This window comes from Rhipicephalus microplus, chromosome 5 (genome assembly GCF_043290135.1).
Source record: "Rhipicephalus microplus isolate Deutch F79 chromosome 5, USDA_Rmic, whole genome shotgun sequence".
NCBI classification, from domain to species: domain Eukaryota; kingdom Metazoa; phylum Arthropoda; class Arachnida; order Ixodida; family Ixodidae; genus Rhipicephalus; species Rhipicephalus microplus.
This window is the reverse complement of record NC_134704.1, coordinates 177223504-177242532: the sequence shown is the minus strand read 5'-3', so window position 1 is coordinate 177242532 and position 19029 is coordinate 177223504. Positions and strand designations below refer to the sequence as shown.

The following is a 19029-nucleotide window of genomic DNA, read 5'->3' as shown; positions in this document are numbered from 1 at the left end:
CTTGGGGCACATGCCCTCGATAAGGGCAAGTGCTATTCATTATAAATCGAGCGTTTTTTCGTGACATGTAATTTTGCAAATCTTAACAGGAATGATCCGGAGTGCCCAGTGCACCATTACGCTTGTCAGCTCGAAATGCCCAAACCTACTGAGGAGCCCTTTAAGGTGTTCACCGCTAGGGTAGAAATCGGTCTTATGCGATTGGACTTAGCATCTCTCTCTTCTGAGGTATCAGTGGTCTCGTTATTTGCTCCTCTGCTGCCCTTCTCAGCCACAACAAAACGAAAGAGACTCAGGAGAGTGTTAATTGAATGGTGGACACTTGACACACAATGCTAGACAATAAAACAAAAGACCACATACTGCGAATCTCAAAGGAAATGCATGCCTATGTTCAATCGTTGGTACCTTTCTGCTATTTTAAACAATGTCATTTTCTTTTGCTTCTCACCGTAGATACAAGTCACCGACGTCATTGTTTTGGAGTATTTTAATTTTTGTAGAAATTTGTTGTGCCTATAATTATGATTTTGAGGGCCTAAAACGGTGTTTTACCTGCCTGTCTATGGCGCCGAAAATACACCTTTTTAGTGCCTAAAAATTCGGCCTCTACTCATCAGGGCTGAAACTGTTGCACGGCTCGTACGTAGAAAGGTGCATGGATAGTCCAGACTGCCAGTCCTGCACAACACTTTCGTTAACCGCACCTCTTTCACCACTCACGTTGCGAAACACCAGCCCGTGTCGCTTCTTGAAGTGGTCGAACCATCCTTCTGACGCATTGAAGGAGTCAATGTTCATGGTCACCGCAAACTTCTCTGCTTGTGCGCAGATAAGGGGGCCGCTCAAGGCAAACGCGCAACAGCGCTTCTTCTAGCTTGGGATGCGCTGCCATTCGAAGCCTCTTTCTTCCTTTGGTCGCCAAACATGTCTTCGTCATACGTTTGCAGAATCTGCTCTTCCTTCTTCACATAAGTGCTCAGCGTGCTTTTCTTCACATTGAACTTTTTCATCACTTCTTTTCGAGATGCTTCCACTTGCAACGCCTTCAATATTTTCACCTTCGCAGCCAAATTCTTTGTGCGGGAGTTGGGGTGGTTGGGGCAGCAGGAGACAGAGGGGAAGCCATCTCGGCGTCGCTCGCGCGGTGATCACGCACGTGCGCAGGAAGTAGACAACACAAGCACACACACAAAAAAAAATGCACAGTGATAAAAACGAAATAAAAAAAACGACTTTTCAAAAAATAGCACAGTAAAACTGCAGATGGCACAGATCATATACAGATAAATAATTCAAAGTACATTAGAGGTGAGCAACCCAACTCGAACGTCCGTCACGCAAACGTGTTCGATGTGCAAAAAAAAAAAAAAAAAGGACAGGCAAATTCGTGGGTTGCCCATTGCTGATGACAGTAGCGATGCACTGCCTTCCATTTTGGTTGTTTAAACAACCTTGTGTGTTTTTTATTTTGTTTTTTTTGGGGGGGGGGGGGGGGTGTCTTGGAGATGTACTACGCATGGATGAAGCTTTGAATCACCGAGGCCGCAATCCAATCCCAGAGTTGTTGAGGTGCGCTGTCGAATTGTTAGACAGAATTCGCTGCTGCTTTCTCGTTGTGACTTGACCGCAGTCGGGCATTCGAATTAACCGAAGCGTGGCCGAATTTGTCCGAAATAATGAGTTTTTAGTCATAGAACGATGTACATTTTGGACGGGACCAGACGCCGTGGCCAAATTAACCATAATTCCGAATTAAAGAGGGTTAAAATTATGAGATTTTACTGTATCTCCCATGAGCGTTTTGAACGAGACCCACTCATTTTCAGGCTTGTTCATGGGCCACTTCTTGGCAAAATGCTTTACTTTTTCGCAGCTTGTAGTCGCACAGTTTTATGTCAGTACCCCTTTAAGGTTGTGGAGATCTGAGATGCGCCCGCGACCATTTCGTGGGCATTGCGCCTTATGGCCGCTTCTTTTCTTTTCCCGTGCTCTGGCAACGGCACAAGGCGATACATGGCGCCACATGTGGAGCGGCGCGTGTTCTCAGGGGTTGCGAGAATCAGCGAGGCCGAGTCACATGCACGCCGGAAAGGGTCTCTTTTTTGTTCGCATCCCCTTTAGGAATCGCCAGACTGTAGCCTTTTTTGGTGCCTAGGCATCCACAGCGGGCGTGTTTACCTGAGCGTTAGCCTCGCCTCGGTACCATATGCTAAGCCAAACAGCAGTGCCTAGTGCTTGAAGTGGTCGTACTACGCCAAGCCCCACTTTCCATAGGCCTACACGTACGAGGTTTGCCCTAACTCTCGCGACCAGGCACAATGGCCATTGTGAGAGTGCGCAGCATAGCCGCAAGGGACCTTTTTCTCGGAGAATTTGTAATACTGCCCAGTTGCTCGAGGGACCTGATTCTCGGACTGGACTTTCTGCATGATAACGGAGCCGTGATTGACTTGCAAGAGTCGCAGGTGACGTTTTCTACGGCACACACTTTAGCGCACAACCCTCACGACAGTTACGTCAATTCTTTGAGAATTGTCGACGATGACCTCACATTACCGCCGAAGAGTAGCGTGTTGACCTTGGCAACCTGCGACGTTTTCGATGAATTCAATGACTATGAAGGTATTGCAGAGGCAAATATCCTGCTTGCTGCTGAAACGAAATATCTGCATAGCCTGATGCCTTGTTCGGTTAGAGAATAAACACTCTCGAGTCTTGCTGACCAACTTCAGCAACGAGTTTCAGCACGTCCCTAGAGGCATCACAGTTGTTTTCCTCAGTGAAATCGCCAACTTTTCCGGTGTCAGCGCAATGGATACAACTTCACCGTAAGCAAAATCTTCTGCTGACCTGGGCAGCCGCATTCACGTTAATCTGGACTTCCCAGATTCACGAAAAGAGCGGCTGCTGAACCTTGTGACGGAATTCTCGGACTGCTTCTCCACAGCATCTAAAGTTCAACGTACTACCGTTACAAAACACCGCATTGTTACCGAGGAGTCGGCACGGCCTCTTCACCAACATCCATACCGTGTGTCCCCGAAGGAAAGAGAGGTGATTAAGCGTCAAGTACAAAAAATGCTGAATGATGACGTCCTTCAACCCTCGACCAGTCTGTGGGCGTCACTTGTTGTCCTAATAAAGAAAAAAGACAACACACTACGCTTCTGCGTCGACTACCGATGGCTTAACAAAGTCACAAAACGCGACGTTTACCCCCTGCCACGGATTGATGACGCCTTAGACACGGTCTAACGCCACGCCCAGTTTTTTACATCATTAGATCTTAAGTCAGAGTACTGGCAAATTGAAGTTGACGAGGGCGACCATGAGAAAACCGCGTTCGTGACTCCTGACAGGCTCTACAAATTTAAAGTGCTGCCTTTCGGTCTCTGTTCCGCTCCCGCCACATTTCAACTCATGATGGACACTGTACTAGCTGGACTAAAGTGGCAGACGTGTCTTGTATACTTGGATGATGTGTTTTCAAGCACGTTTGACGAGCATCTTTCAAGGCTAAAAAGTGTCCTCACTGCAATAAGGAGAGCGAACCTTACTATCAAGCCCAAAAAGTGCTACTTCACCTATCAGGAACTCAAGTTTCTCGGCCACGTGCTGAGCCCGGGGGGTGTTCGACCAGATCCGGAGAAATTGGCTGCCGTTGCCGATTTCCCTCGTCCTGGAGACAGGAAGACTGTTACGCGATTCCTCGGACTCTGTGCGTACTATCGCCGTTTTGTCGAAGGATTTTTGAAAATTACGGAACCTCTTACAAGACTGACACAGCCAGATGTGCCTTTCGTATGGATGGAAGAACAACAACAAGCCTTCGTAAAGCTACGCAGTCGACTAGAGACAGCTCCAGTGCTGGCACATTTCGACGACACTGCCGACACCAAGATCCACACAGACGCCAGCACCGTAGGAATTGGAGCCATTCTAGTTCAATGGCAAAACGGCGCAGAGCGTGTGATCGCTTACGCGAGCCGCAGTCTCACAAAAGCAGAGGCTAATTACTCTACCACCGAAAAAGAGTGCCTAGCAGTCGTTTGGGCCGTTAGCAAGTTTCGACCCTACCTATACGGCCGGCCATTTCGAGCGGTCAGTGACCAGCATTCACTCTGTTGGCTTGCCAATCTACGGGATCCATCAGGCCGCCTCGCCGGCTCGAGCCTCTGCCTTCAAGAGTACGACATAACGGTGGTCTACCGATCAGGACATAAGCATACAGATGCTGACTGCCTGTCTCGTGCGCCTATTTCCCCAACGTCATCTGACACTGAACAAGACTTTCTGTTTCTTGGCGTCGTCGATGTGGTGCGGATGGCTGAGCTTCAACGTGAGGACACTGAGCTACTTCCTGTCATCCAGCATCTTCAAGAAGACGTTATCGTCCCACGCCGACTCTCGCGTGGTTTGACTACGTATTGCCTGCGGAACAATGTTCTCTACAAGAGAAATCTTGAGAGCAGCCAGGAAACTTTCCTCCTCGCCGTTCCAATGGCACTGCGTGAGGAAGTTTTGCAGGCGTGCCACGACGATCCTTCGGCCGGTCACTTGGGCTTTGCTAGGACATTAGCGCGCATCCGACAGAAGTACTACTGGCCACAGCTGTATTCGTCCGTTCAGCGCTATGTCCGCACCTGCCGTGACTGTCAGAGGCATAAAGTTCCACCCGCAAAGCCCGCTGGTTTCCTCAACCTTTAGATCCACCGCGAGCACCATTTCAGCAAGTAGCAATAGATCTTCTTGGTTCATTCCTTACGTCATCTTCGGAAAATAAGTGGATAATCGTCGCAACCGACTACCTGACTCGCTATGCAGAAACCAAAGCTGTGCCTAAGGGAACTGCAGTTGAAGTCGCCAGATTCTTTGTCCACGACATTGTTTTGCGTCATGGTGCACCTGCTGTTCTCATAACCGATCGCGGAGCAGCATTTACGGCAGAGCTATTGCGACAAGTCACCAAGCTGACGCACACTAACCACCGGAAAACAAGAGCTTATCATCCACAAATGAACGGCTTGACGGAGCGGTTAAAAAAAAAACAATGACCGACATGCTATCTATGTATCTTGATGTAGAGCACAAAACAAGGGATGAAATTTCACCGTACGTCACGTTTGCTTATAACACCGCTGTGCAAGAGACCACAGACCTAACACCATTCGTGCTTGTTTATGGCCGTCGCGTCACAGCACCGTTAGACGCTATGCTCCCCATAGACCAAGACACCAGCGGAAATGACAGCGTTGACGACTTCGTTGAGAAAGCCGAGGAAGCCCACCAGCTTGCACGGAACTGCATTCGCACGCACCAAGATATCGACGCTCGCCGTTGCAACCAAGGCCGAAGGAACGTCCACTATCAACCAGGTGACTATGTATGGGTGTGGACACCAGTTCGACATCGTGGGCTTTCAGAGAACCTATTGCGACGTTACTTTAAGCCTTACGAAGTTGTGCGCTGCCTCAATAACGTGAATCACGAGGTAGTTCCTCAAAGCTCGGATACCAGTTTAAACTGAAGACGTCCATGTTCAAAAGTAGTCCATGTAGTACGGATGAAACCATACTACGCCCGCGAGTTATGAACACTCCGAACTTTTTTTATTATCTACAACAGCGCGGGCTTATGTCTTTTTGTTTTTTTCGTTGACGTGACCATCTCTTTCATGGCCATCTCCAGCATTTTAGTCAATTGACCGGGACGGTCGCTCTTGAAAGGGGGGAATTGACACAAGGTAGGCTGGCAACTATAGTGGCCAGCCTTTGAGGAGGGTAATGAAGTGCTTCTGTGGGCGCGTGCTCTGGTGTTCGTGCTTTTGGCCCTTGGTCACGAAAGTAAACGCCCTGCTTTTGTGCCTGCGTCTCTGTGCCTTTGTGACAATATGTCATGCAGAACTGATCACGTCGCACAAAAATTTGACACTGGACAAGAGAAGGGACGATGTTAAATTCTTGTCCAGTGTCAAATTTTCGCTCTACGGCATCAGTTATGCATCACCAACATGACCAGCTTCATACTTTTGTGAAATATTGTGCAGATAATATGGGTTATGACAAATATGCAAATTTTTCTTTATAAGGTTGTTATATATATTATTCAAATTCATTGTGAAAATATTTGTGAACTAAATCACTATTTGCTTCGAATTTGCTTTGAACTTGAAATTCACTATTTGCAAAAGCGTAAAAAAGTGAGGTTGTGAAAGTAATAAATTAAATGTTTGAAGTGAATTCGAAATGAATAATGATTCGGTTTGGATAATTTTGAATCAAATTTGTATCATATATTTCATATGTTATAGAAAAAAATGAACATATTTGTCATCACCCAACTAACTTGCACAATGTTTTTTATAATGAAACAGGGCATGAGCAGTTGTCCTTCTTTCTTTTAGTTCAAGGAAAGTAGAAGCAACGGACACAGCAGACGCAGTCAGTACAAACCAAACAACATACATTTATTTAACTAATTTACAACGACGATATCGTTCACTGAATTGATACATAACTCGTTATGTAATACACCAGGACATCGCTACACAATAACACGACAAACACACAACAGAACAAACACACTAACACACAACAGGACAAACACACTAACACACCCAAGGCGGTGTCGCCTACGCTTGACGTGGGCCTACCGCAGGCAGCCTGCGGGGCCATTCACGGCAGACCCACTGCGAGAGACAACCGTTCGCAACAGCCGCCACGCGCAGAAAAGACTCGCTCAACTCTCGCCCGCCACCAAGGCCTGCCTTCCGCCAGGGGTCACCGCCGGCGCTTCCACTCTACCAACAGTGGTACTCAACGCGAACACAACGCCATCTATCGTCCGGCAGTTGTCATCCCTGAAATACGGCTTCTGTGCGAGACATATGCGCCATGTGGCACAAACAACCTTACACGGGGTGTCAGCACCCCCACATTCCCCCAACCTTAAATCAAACCATACTCCGAAAACAAAGAGATCAGTTACACAAGCTTTAACAAAAAAAATTACATCGTATGCCCGTAATGTCTTTGCACCATGACACCTCCGCTGGTCTACACTGCTGCACTGTCCGGCTCGACTTCACCTCAGTACGGGCCCCGCAACAGCAACGTTGCCGTCGGCGCGACGAACTGTCGCTAGCGCCGAAATGTCTTCCCGTTGCGACCAGCACTCACGAGGTGCCGGACTGCAGATAATTGTGCAGGTACCAGGCATCTCCATCGCCCGACCTCACGACCGCATTCCTGGCCAGCGATGCTGACGATGTGCAGAAGACAGGCGGCCGTGGGTTACATCTCTCCCGCTGAATACATAAAAAAACTCGAAAGAACAATGGAGAAGGCCTAGGAAAGGGAGCTTCAGGCCTTTCGACCACGTGGTACGATGGTCAGTACTGCTAGCTAATACATCGACGGCGGCCGAGACACCCATCAAAATAAAACAAAAATCACTTTTTGCTAGCTCGTGCATCGCAAGATTAAAAAAAAAGTGAGGAAAGCAGAGCGCAACACCTCAACGCCACGATCCACCTAGTTGTGCCACGTGCGACAGGCGGCTGTGCAGAGCTTTAGGCCTAATGAGCCACTCGACAACAACTGGCATCCACCCAGCCCCCAGCCTACACGCAGAAGAGGCAGCCTCGAGGAAACATCCACTCTGTGAGGTGGCCCTATCGCTTGCCACACAGCAGCTTACCAAGCGATCGGCGTCCACCGCCCCGGGCAGTGTCACGACGCCACGGCGTCGAGCCGCAATACAAGGCAGCAACGTCGCCCGGCTCCCTGATCCCAAAGAGATTGAAAAAGCTATTTACAGAAAATCGGACCACCCACGAGGGTTCCGTACTCACTCGCTTCGGGTCTGCCTACAAACCACGTGCTCTAGGCCTTGCTCACCCCAGGATATGGACCGCATGGCTCTCGTTCTAATTCAACGTTTTTGAAAACTAAACCCCAATAAAACAGAATAACACTTGCGAGCAAAAAAATAATAACAAACACGTCACAAAATCAATCGCCTCGCTTCTCAACAGAGCACATTGCCGATGCTAGCAAACAAGTCCCCCTAAGCCTACTCTATTCCGGTGCTAACAAAAGCTTGTACCGAACTGCAAAAGCTGTCGTCCGATACTCCAAGAGCTCCACGTTGGGCAGCCAGTGTGGGGTCTCGACGTGGCGAACGAGCGCCACGCCACGCTCTTAGAGTGAACGGACACAGCAGACGCGGTCGGTACAAACCAACCACATACATTTATTTGACTAATTTATGAAGGACGATATTGTCCGCCGAATTGATACATAACTCGATATGTAATACGCCAGGACATCGCTACACAATAACACGACAAACACACAGCAGGACAAACACACTAACACACCCAAGGCGGCGGCGCCAACGCTTGACGTGGGCCTATCGCAGGCAGCCCGTGGTGCCGTTCACGGCAGACCCACCACGAGAGACAACCGTTCGCGGCAGCTGCCACGCGCAGAAAAGACTCGCTCAACTCTCGCCCGCCACCAAGGCCTGCCTTCCGCCAGGGGTCATCGCCGGCGCTACCACATTACCAATAGTGGTACTCAACGCGAACACAACGCCATCTATCATCCGGCGGTTGTTACCACCGAAATACGGCTTCTGTATGAGACACGGGGTGTCAGCACCCCCACAAAGTTCAGGGCTGTTTTCCATTTGATTACAGCTTGGGTCATGCTTCTCCTTTTGATTACATGCATGTGCTCATGCCTTTAAAGATGCTTCGTGCTCTTCTCTCCTGTCTTCATCCTCAGTGATAGTCCAGCTGTGCCACAATTGTGCTCCAATATCGCTGCGGCGGCTGCATTTCCGATGGAGGCGGAAATGTTGTAGGCCCGTGTGCTCAGATTTGGGTGCACGTTAAAGAACCCCAGGTGGTCCAAATTTCCGGAGCCCTCCACTACGTCATCTCTCATAATCATATAGTGGTTTTGGGACGTTAAACCCCACATATCAATCAATTGTGCTCCAATATGCCCATTCTTTAAACGTGTATGGGTTCGAGCTTGTTGGCACAGCTTCATCTTCGCAAAACAGTGCAAAAACGAGAAGACAAAAAGAAATGCACTGGAAAGAAGCGTCTCTTTCCTGTGTGTTTCTTTCTGTCTCCTCGTTTCTGCAGTTTTGTGAAGATGTTCCCATTTAAGCGCTGCTTACCCCAACTGCGCCGAAGTTCATTGCTCCACCTAGTTAGTACTTACTTGGCCATGGAGTGTCTCTAGCCCAAAATAGGCTCGGTCTGACAACGAACATAATAACATATTTTCCGTATTGCCAGCAACGCCCTCTATTCTCGCTTTTTTCACCGGTGTGCCTTTTCTCATTATACTCTGCCTTTCCGTAGTACAGCGATGCCGCGGGTGCACAAGACCTTCATTTTTGACAGTTTGCTACGAGGCCTATAGTCTGGAAGCTCAACTTTCTTGATGAATAACTAGCAATAATGGTAAAGTCTTTCTACTTGTGGAGCACGTTAGTATCCCAGCTTTCCATCCTTCTATTTCATGTGGCACGATCCCGCTCACAGTAAGGCACAGGTCATAACAAGGCTAGCAATGCTCAAACCTGGGTGTAAATGAACAAAAAGGATCTAAAATATTATAATTACCAGAAATAGTAAAGATGTATTTGAGTTAATTAACCTAATATATCACTAAAACATTTCAGAAACATGGGACTTGCTCTGGTGGGGCACTAGAGATGGCACCATCACCTCACCGAGTGAGCGAATGCCCCTCCCCCTGCATCGCTAAGTGACTATGTCTCATGGGGCAAACAACCTGATAGGCTCGTGCAGATGGAGCTTATCTGAAATACTATGGACTAGTGCTCTGAAGCTGTATATAGCCCCACGCATCTATTGTTTTGATTTTACTGTATTTGATTTACGCCCACAAATACTGTGAGCAATGCTCGCAGCAGACCGCACCTCTGTGTCTGAGAAGCTTCACGATTGTAATAGTACATCATTTTGTTAAGATTGCATAAAAATGCAAACACTCAAGCTTATTTGAAAGCTTGCACAACTACCAGTGAGAAGGCTGGAAAGCTTGATGCATGGTGTATAAAAGACGTCGCATCCCAACGATGATCAGTTTTTCAACAGGTGACGCTTCATGCTCTGATATTAGCGTACAGCATGCATCGCTTGCTGTAATTTTAGTTTCCGTTTCGCTACCAAAAGGTCGGCCTTTTGGTAGCGAAACGGAAATTTTCACTTTGAAGACGCTGAAGTCTCCCTTTGCCCATGTCATGACGACGCAACAATATAAACTTTGTGCCCTCTCATAGCTCTACTCGTTAGTTACATATGGTTGACGACAAATGGTACTTCCTGCGGCGGCTGCATTTCCGATGGAGGCGGAAATGTTGTAGGCCCGTGTACTCAGATTTGGGTGCACGTTAAAGAACCCCAGGTGGTCGAAATTTCCGGAGCCCTCCACTTCGGCGTCTCTCATAATCATATGGTGGTTTTGGGACATTAAACCTCACATATCAATCATCAATCAAACAAATGGTACTTCCCACTGGCGCTTCCCAGGCAGAGTGAGCCTGCTTTATTCTGCCATGGGTGGCAAGGAAGCTAGCTGTGCAGAGTGATTCAAGCTCTACTATATGACACCGCGTGTGTGCAACGGAACACCGAGACATACTCAGCGATTTTGTGGTTGTCTCAAAAACTGCGTTTTGTTTTCATGTATAGTTGTACGTTATCTCATCTGTTGTAGTTGTAAAGCAGTGCATTAAAGGAATTGAGCTCCCCACTCTGCAGGGAAGAGGCCCATGCCATGCGGCTGCTGGAACGCCAGAGCAATCTGGACCGAGGCGAGGAAGCCAACCTGAAAGCGGCGCAGAAGCGGCACCTCCTCCAAGCCATCGGCAACTACTTGCAGTGCCTGCGGGGAGGGCATGACCTGCGTTTGTTCCGGCTTGTCTCTCTCTGGGTCACTAATGCCGCTGTGCCCGAGGTCAATTCCTTGCTTAAGGTGCTAATATTATCATCATGCGACTAAAGGGTCTAATCAGCAATTTTTCATTTCATTAGAATATCAGTGCACTTGTAAGTACAGTGGAGAGATGTGATTCATTTTCACTCAAGAGTGGTAAAGACAATCCCAATAACTGAGCAGTTAGAAAAAAGCAATCAGTGTTGCAACCAAAATCCATGTTAGACTGCTTACAATGCCTGGCTGAGTCACTTGATCACTACTAGTGCAGAAGCTAAAAGCTGCCTCTGAGCACTAGCCATTGCAGTGTGCTAACAATGGTTGGTCACCAGAGGCGCTGACCAATTTCTCAAAAGGGAATAGAGCTGATGAAGAAATCAGCATGGCTTTACTATGATGAACACCAAGGATTGGTGAACCTGAAGGGAAGCCTTGGCAAAGTTGTGCAAATTCAGAAAAGGTTGGGCACAGAAGAACATGGTTTATCAAATTATTATCAAGACTAATAAAGTTTTATTTTATTTATACCATGTAAGCCACAGAATTGCAATTCATCATCTGAGTTACTCAGCAATGCAATGTAATCGGCAGAGAGCAGGTTACTAAGGTACTCTCCATCAACTTTTATCCCTAACTCTTCCTTTCTAGGCCTCTGAAAACCTCCTGTAAGCACACAGTAAATAGCGTTTGGAATACCATATCTCCTTGTGTTACACTTTTCTTTACTGGTATTCTGTCACTTTCTTTATAAAGCACTATGGTGGCAGTTGATCCACTGTGGATTTCTTCCAAGATGTTTTTCTATATATGTATATGTGTCACGGGGTCGTGACGGAGACGAAGAGAGCAGACTGAGTGTTCAGGTCAAACTGTTTATTGAGTTGAACTTGTGGCCACGTAAAAGGAAAGTCAGATTACGGCAGGGCACTGATAGTGGCAAACAGAGTGTCGGCTGTCGATCAACTGACAAGTGCAATTTATACATGTGCCGTCGAATATTCCAGCCTTATTACTACTCTTTGCGCACTTTTTGTAAAAATCTCGAGTGTCCAGAATTTGCAGACAATCTTAACCTAATAATCTACAATGATCGCGAACCTTCTCGAACAGTGAGGCGCAGTTTGCACTGAGCATTCCTGACCTCTGCTTTGTGTGTGAAAATCAAGTCAAACAAATAAGAAATGCACGTGGCAATATATGCTTTTTCGACGCCCTTATTCTGCAGTGTCTGCATGACTGCTAATATCTCTACTGAATCAAGCCTTCTTGTTATCTATGAAGGCATATGTAGAGTGGTAGGTTGTATTCTGAGCATTTCTCTATCACCTGATTGATACTAGTATTAATGGGGTCGATTGTCATGATTACTGAATTAGACAAGGAGAGCAGAAAGGTAGGTCTTTCGACGAAGTGTTTTCATCTCACCATAGAGTACATATGCAAAAATGGAAGGTGCCTGACTCTCGCAGCATTTTCATAAAAAATTAATCTTGCCTAAAAAAAGCACCTTATGTGTTAGTCTGCTATGCCACTTGCCTCTTTCTGGTTACCCCCAATGGCATCCCTGATTTCAAGTTGTAAACTTGCTCTTTAAACTCGAGCATAGCTTGTACCCTACAATCAAAGCAGGTGGCCACATAGAACAGTTTCAAAGTGATTGCCATAGAAACACGTAGCTTAACAGCGAATGGTAATGTAGTGGCATTTTATAGAAATTCAAGGAAAAATGAGCCTGCTGATTTTGTGATTGGTACTCAAAGAACGCTTTTAGTGGTGGAGCCTGGCATGAAACTGTTTCGTGTTAAAATCTGCAGCAGACATTATGTGAGGCCTTTCTATTCATTGTTTCTTTTAAACCAGCTTTTTCATTATTAAAGCTTGCTGTGTTCTCTCATGCTTATTTCTGTCTGCACTGACAATGCCATTTCATGCAGCATGGCCTCAGCAAACTGGAAAGCCACAAGTTTGTGCCTCTCTTCTACCAATTGGCTGCTCGCATGAGTCAGCCAGATGGAAGCACCTTTCCACAACTCCTCTTTCAGGTGAGTTCGGTATGAAGCCCAATTTTTGATGTTTTCACGAGGGTTTCTCAAACAGATTTCAATTATCCAAATGTGCTGTTGCAACATTGTGCCACATCTGAAGGTGCTTCATATAGGCTTGTGCGAATAGTGAATTCAGGTCAGGTTCGAAATGAATTCGAAGCAAATAGTTATCTTGGTCGAATAATTTCAAATCAAATTCGAATAGTGTGTGTGTGTGCGTGTGTGTATGCGTGTGCGTGCGTGTGTGTGTGTATGCATATGCGTGCGTGTGTGTGTATATAAAATAACTGAACTAACCTGCACAATATTCTTTAAAAATTAAAATGAGGCCTCTCTGCAAATGCCTTTTTTTTTTTTCTAAAGAAGTCTGAACAACCTTGAGTAGTCACTGGACTTGGCCTTCTGTAGAATGCCAGTGATAATCTGTAAAATATGTAAAATTTTGAAATTTACTATACTTAGTCTCGTATTTACTAACCAACCTTAGCCTCACCTCAAGTTTTCCTGAAGTTTCTGCACACAATGCATGCGTCATAAGGGCCCAAAAATAGTAACAGGATAAAAGATACCAACAAGACAGATTCATGAATACAGTCAAACCCATTTATAACAAACTCGAAAGTGCCCCGAGAATTGGTCGTTATATCAGCAGTTCGTTGTATATGGAGTCGCCCATGAAAACGGCCACATAGTGGCCAAAATGTTTTTTTTCATGTGTGTAATTTTTATTAAGAAGGGCCAACAATCCCTCCGCTGACAAGTTAAGCCTTTTCGCGTGTTGAAGGACGTTGGTTCGCAGTTAACTAATGCCGTTCCACTGAATCACGATCTACTGACGTCGAACCAGTCATCCCTGGCTAGTTGCGTGCGGTATGTCGCTTACTCTCGCCGTCGCATGCCAGTTCACTTCCAGTCCAATGTATGCTCGCGTTTGTGAGTTCTTCGCGCATGTTTCACTCGAAATCGTACTAGGGTGCGGCAGGTAGCCTGTTCGGTTTTCGTGAGGAACGTGCGCAAGCGGCCTTGCACGACACGGCGACGGCGAACATGCGAACAGCACCAGGACGTGCTTGTACCACCGTCACTCCACAGAGCAGTTATCTGTAAATGACTGCGATAAGCTCACCTGCAGTGAGTCAAAATGGCACGTTCATCGCCACCGGCCACCTAACTATCGCTCTTTTTTATGCTTATTCATTAAGGCAAAGCCGCGGCCGCTGGAAAGTCGTTATGACTAATCAACCGGTCTTTGCCGTTACCGAAAGTTGGAAAACCCCTAAGGGGGGACGCAAGCCTTAGAATGGTGAAAACTAAACCAAAAAGTTTATTTTTCGAATCTTTATTCCTATGCGCACATATTCTGAAATTGTGAACACTAAATTCGATCGGTAAATGGATTAAAATTTGCTATAAAGTCGCTACAGAGTTGCGAAAAGCCCCATGAAAGGGAAAATTTGTTCGAACATTGCACGCACACTGCTGGCGAAACGGCCGGTTGGTCGCCGCCATCGTGAGCTTGTTCTTAAGCTGATTTCTTTGTGCGCGTTTTGCCACCTTTCAAAATGGTGTCACTTGAAAGGAATGGCTGCCCTCGCCTCTTTTCTGAAGCCCCCTTCCCGATCACTCATTGGCCGGAGCAGGTGTGCGCCAGGCGAGCCCTCCGTCTCTCGCTTACCATTGGCTGATGCGGCCAATGAGGCTGCGAATTTTTTTTTTGTAGTTGTTTGTCGGCCGCTGGCTTTCTTCCGTCTCGTGCGTGTAATCGTCCGCTTCCCGCTTGTGCTACGCGATCAACGCAACGACTTCAAGTCTTTTTGCTGGCATGACTGGTGACACTCGTCATTTCTGATCTCTCGTCCTGACAAAAGCGCTGGAGAGAGATGGCATGGAGAAAGAGAATACGTCGCGTGAGCCTCAGGACCTAAAGCACTTTCTCTCTCTCTTTTTTTTTTCTTCCTTCGAATACGCGGCTTTTCAGCGCGATCGTGCATGCATGTGTGGACAAGTTGCGGCCTCCCACGGCCCCAGTAACTACTGAGTGCCATGCTCAAATGAGCCAATGGCTGTGACAAGCGATTTTTAAGCTTGTAGCATCATGTGACGAGAAAATAGAAAGCAATTTTTAGTTGACTTTGATAACTTATTATGAATTTCTGGCCGTGTGCTGTGCTATCATAATTGGCTCGCGTGTTGTCGGTAGCCTCGTCAACCTATCGGCAGCGTTTTCTGACCATGCTCCGAAAAGTGTTGCCGGGCCCTTTTAATTTTAAAATGGGGCTTCGCGGCAGTGCAGATTTTTTCTGGATAAATGCTTTCAATGCTTAGCACTTATACAATGCAGTGAAACCACCTTTGCAGAAGGTTAAATGTGAACTAATATTAATCTATTCGTTCTATATGAATAGTTCGAAACTTTCAATAGTTTTAATTCTAAATGAAAAGAAATTCGAATGCTTTAGTATTCTTTTGAATATTCGAAGCATTCAAATATTTGCACAAGTCTAGTTTCATACAGTAGCTGATCCATACATAAATTTTCATTGCCTAGGGCATGATACTGTAAAAATATTTCATTGCATTTCTCATCCATGTCGTTTGAAAACAACTGCATTGAGGTTGAAAGCGGCACTTTCCCGGTCTTTCTCTGCTTTGGCGTCTTGTCCTCGGCAGAGCTGTAGTTCTCAAATAATCTCTTACAAATGCTAAAACACACCAATTGAGTCTATATTGTATTCATTTATCAGTGGTTGGTCAAAACTTGGCTTGTGCGAACATTCGAATGCTTTAAGTCTTCAAATGAATACTACAATATTCGAATTCACTTCGATACGAGTTGCACAAAGCATGTTGAGCACGCAGCCTCGCGTACCCGAAAATGGAAGCATGCGATGCATGGTGCTTACAGCCATTTAAATTTTTTAATGTTAAAAAAAAAATATATAACGTTCAAGGACCTACGTTGCCAACAAAATGAATGCGAATGGAAAGGGGGGGGGGGGGGGGGTCTAATAAAAAGAAGCACCATCGTGAAAATTTCTCAGAATGCCTCGGTTATGTGCATTACACAGAAACTGTCGATTCAAGTCACATCCGAAATTTCCCTTGCTAAAAGACACCAATGGTTCAGTTTTGCGAGCGCGCACCCGATTTCAAGACATTGCAATTGAATCATGAACAATCATTAGAGTACTACACGTGTCACCCTAGTTTTCTTTTACGAAATCTATTCCTTCCCTTCGTGTGCAGCCACCGCAAAGAGTTTCATTGATTCCGTACCAAACTGCAACCCAGATAGCATGGGACTGTTACCAAAATGTGCCCCGCCGTGGTGGTCTAGTGGCTAAGGTACTCGGCTGCTGACTCGCAGGTCGCGGGTTCGAATCCCGGCTGCGGCGGCTGCATTTCTGACGGAGGCGGAAATGGTGTAGGCCCGTGTGCTCAAATTTGGGTGCACGTTAAAGAAACCCAGGTAATCGAAATTTCCGGAGCCCTCCACTACGGCGTCTCTCATAATCATATGGTGGTTTTCGGACGTTAAACCCCACGTATCAATCAATCAATCAAATCAATTGTTACCAAAATGCAACCAACACTGATTAGGCCTAGCCTGTCATTCGGCATATTGTTGTGGGAAGTTTGACCAAGACATGAGGATCAGGTGCCAGAAAGATTGCACTCAAGAACTGAACGAACCAAAATACAGTGTGCGTGATATGGAGTTTGCATTGACGGCTGGGAGGTAAACAATGACAAAAACCCACCAAGCTCAGGTAAGACCGCGCACTGGCAGAAAAGGCGAAAGCTCGTGTAAAAAAGCCATAAAAGTTTTAAATTTACGGACGAAGTAGCACATGCAGTATCTGTTGTAGCAAGCTCGATAACGATGACGCTTTTCTCATAAGGAAACTATTAAGAAAGAGAATCTATGATGAAGCTCTTGAGTGCAGCTGATAAGGATGGGATTGCACGTGCCATGTCGAGCCGCATGCGGCTGGAAGGAAGCGGCCAGAGCCATGCTGGTGACACTAGCAGACTGTAGCCATGTTGGAGCCAATGCAAAGGCTTGTCCGTCGCCTAGGCAACAGCCCTCCTCCCTCACTGGGCGAGTCCTAACAGCATGCTGCAGCCTTTATTCCTTTTCTCTCTCTGCCCTTTGTTCGTGTGTCTCCTCCTCCTCCATGATGACCTCATTGCTTGCTTTCTCAGCGCACCAGTTTTTCAGAAGGGTACTCGCAACCACATTTGTCACAGATATCTTTCGGCAACCACATTGCAACCGGTCTTTAATATTAGAAGACTATGTAATAAGCGGTATGCATAAGCATGCGGTTATATGGAAGGGTAAACGGAAGTCGAAAGAGGCCACATTGTTAACTGGTCCTGCATTATAAGCGGTCAGCACTGTACTTGTTCTTTTGCAGCTGATAGAGCGTGTGGTGCGTGACCACCCGTACCAGACCTTGCCCGTGGTACTGGCACTGTGCAACGCAGACAAGGACTCCACAGCAACTGCGCGGCAGGCAAAGAAAGCCAAGACCACTGAGGTGAGCCTAGGCAATGATGCCTAATAAAGGTCGCAACTGTTTATAATTATTTAATTGTTCATGCTCTCAAGGCTAGAGGGCAGGGGTCATAAACAATGCAATATAGGAAAAATCTTAATTCAAAATGCAAGCTTTACATTCGTTATGTTCTTGGGTCATATAAGTATGTGCGGGGTGTTTTTTTAAGCAGTACAAATTTTTTTTCTTGAAAAACTATAATAGTTAAGCTTTTGTATCTTCCCTTGGCGAAGCACAGTGGATTAGTATGTTTTTATTCATTAGTATGGTTGTATTGTCTAACAGAGTGTGCTGCGGAGCAACGACTTGCTCGTTTCGAACTGTTTTCTTCTGATTTATTTTTCATTTGTGTGCTTTATACATATATATATAAAGATATATATATGCACATATTCATATCTGGGACATGACGGCGATGGCAAAAATCTACTGAGTGTGTCCATGTAATTGCTGTGGCTTTAATAAAGCAATCCTGGGGCATCTTTTGCGACCACACTATGAGGTGTTTCCTCTGTCGGGCCATTGAACCAGCAGTGCAGCAGTGTTAATTGAAATGCGGGCTTAGTCTTCTGAAAGAAGACGTTGTCATCTACCTGTTTTAGCGTGAAGCTACAAAAAATTTATACAGATCTCATGCGGATGAACATTCATGACAATGTTGATAGCTGGGAATGAGACGTAGCAATGTTTAAGTCAAGCTGCATTTTCTGTATGCCATCAACAAAATGATGCAACTCCTTCAGCCACAAAACAAGTAGAGGCTTCACAAGTATGCTTTGATCACACAAGCAGTAGGGTTGCGTGGTTAACTAGATTTATTCATTCAACTCCAGAAAGCTTCTATGCACTATAAATTTGTGGTGGAACTACACACAGTGCAAACCATATCACACATGTTGCATACCAGTGTATCTGCTGCTTGTGTGCCTGCGCATTTGACTCATAAACAATGATGCCATCACAGTGAAACCGATTCACTTGCAGCAGGGTTTGTCGAAGGGCTGCTTGGTTATTCACTTGCCAGAAATTTGTGCAATTGTAGATTTGATTTCACCTGGCCTGTATGCAGAGCAGCCTTAACCTCCATAAGTAAGTATGAAAGATACTTCCAAGTGTATAAAAAGAAAACAAAAAACTAATTCTGCAGAGGAGAGAATGTTTAGGGAGCAGCTAGCTGAATGAGCAGGAGGCAGCTGCAATGTAGAAGTTGATGGCGCCAACATTGTCTGCTATGCCATAATGACGCTTTGAGAGCATCCTTGGGCTTCTGGCTCACATTTCACATTATCATCATCATCAGCCTGACTACGTCCACTGCAGGACAAAGGCCTCTCCCATGTTCCGCCAGTTAACCTGGTCCTATGCTTGCTACTGCCAATTTATACCCGCAAACTTCTTAATCTCATCTGCCCACCTAACTTTCTGTCTCCCCTTAAC

At 46.1% G+C, this 19029-nt stretch overlaps 1 protein-coding gene across 3 annotated transcripts in view; it reads left to right on the top strand.

Annotated features, from left to right (window-relative positions):
- The window catches only part of tefu (Serine/threonine-protein kinase tefu), a 513274-nt gene that overhangs the window by 405455 nt on the left and 88790 nt on the right, over nt 1-19029 (top strand). For all 3 annotated transcript variants that reach the window (XR_012895493.1, XM_075896220.1, XM_075896221.1), the window contains 3 exons: nt 10811-11024; nt 12920-13027; nt 17452-17574. Coding sequence is in view for 2 of the 3 variants with exons in the window: in XM_075896220.1 (XP_075752335.1) it covers nt 10811-11024; nt 12920-13027; nt 17452-17574 (445 nt within the window). In the remaining variant the exon portion in view is untranslated. The remainder of the gene's footprint in view (nt 1-10810; nt 11025-12919; nt 13028-17451; nt 17575-19029) is intronic.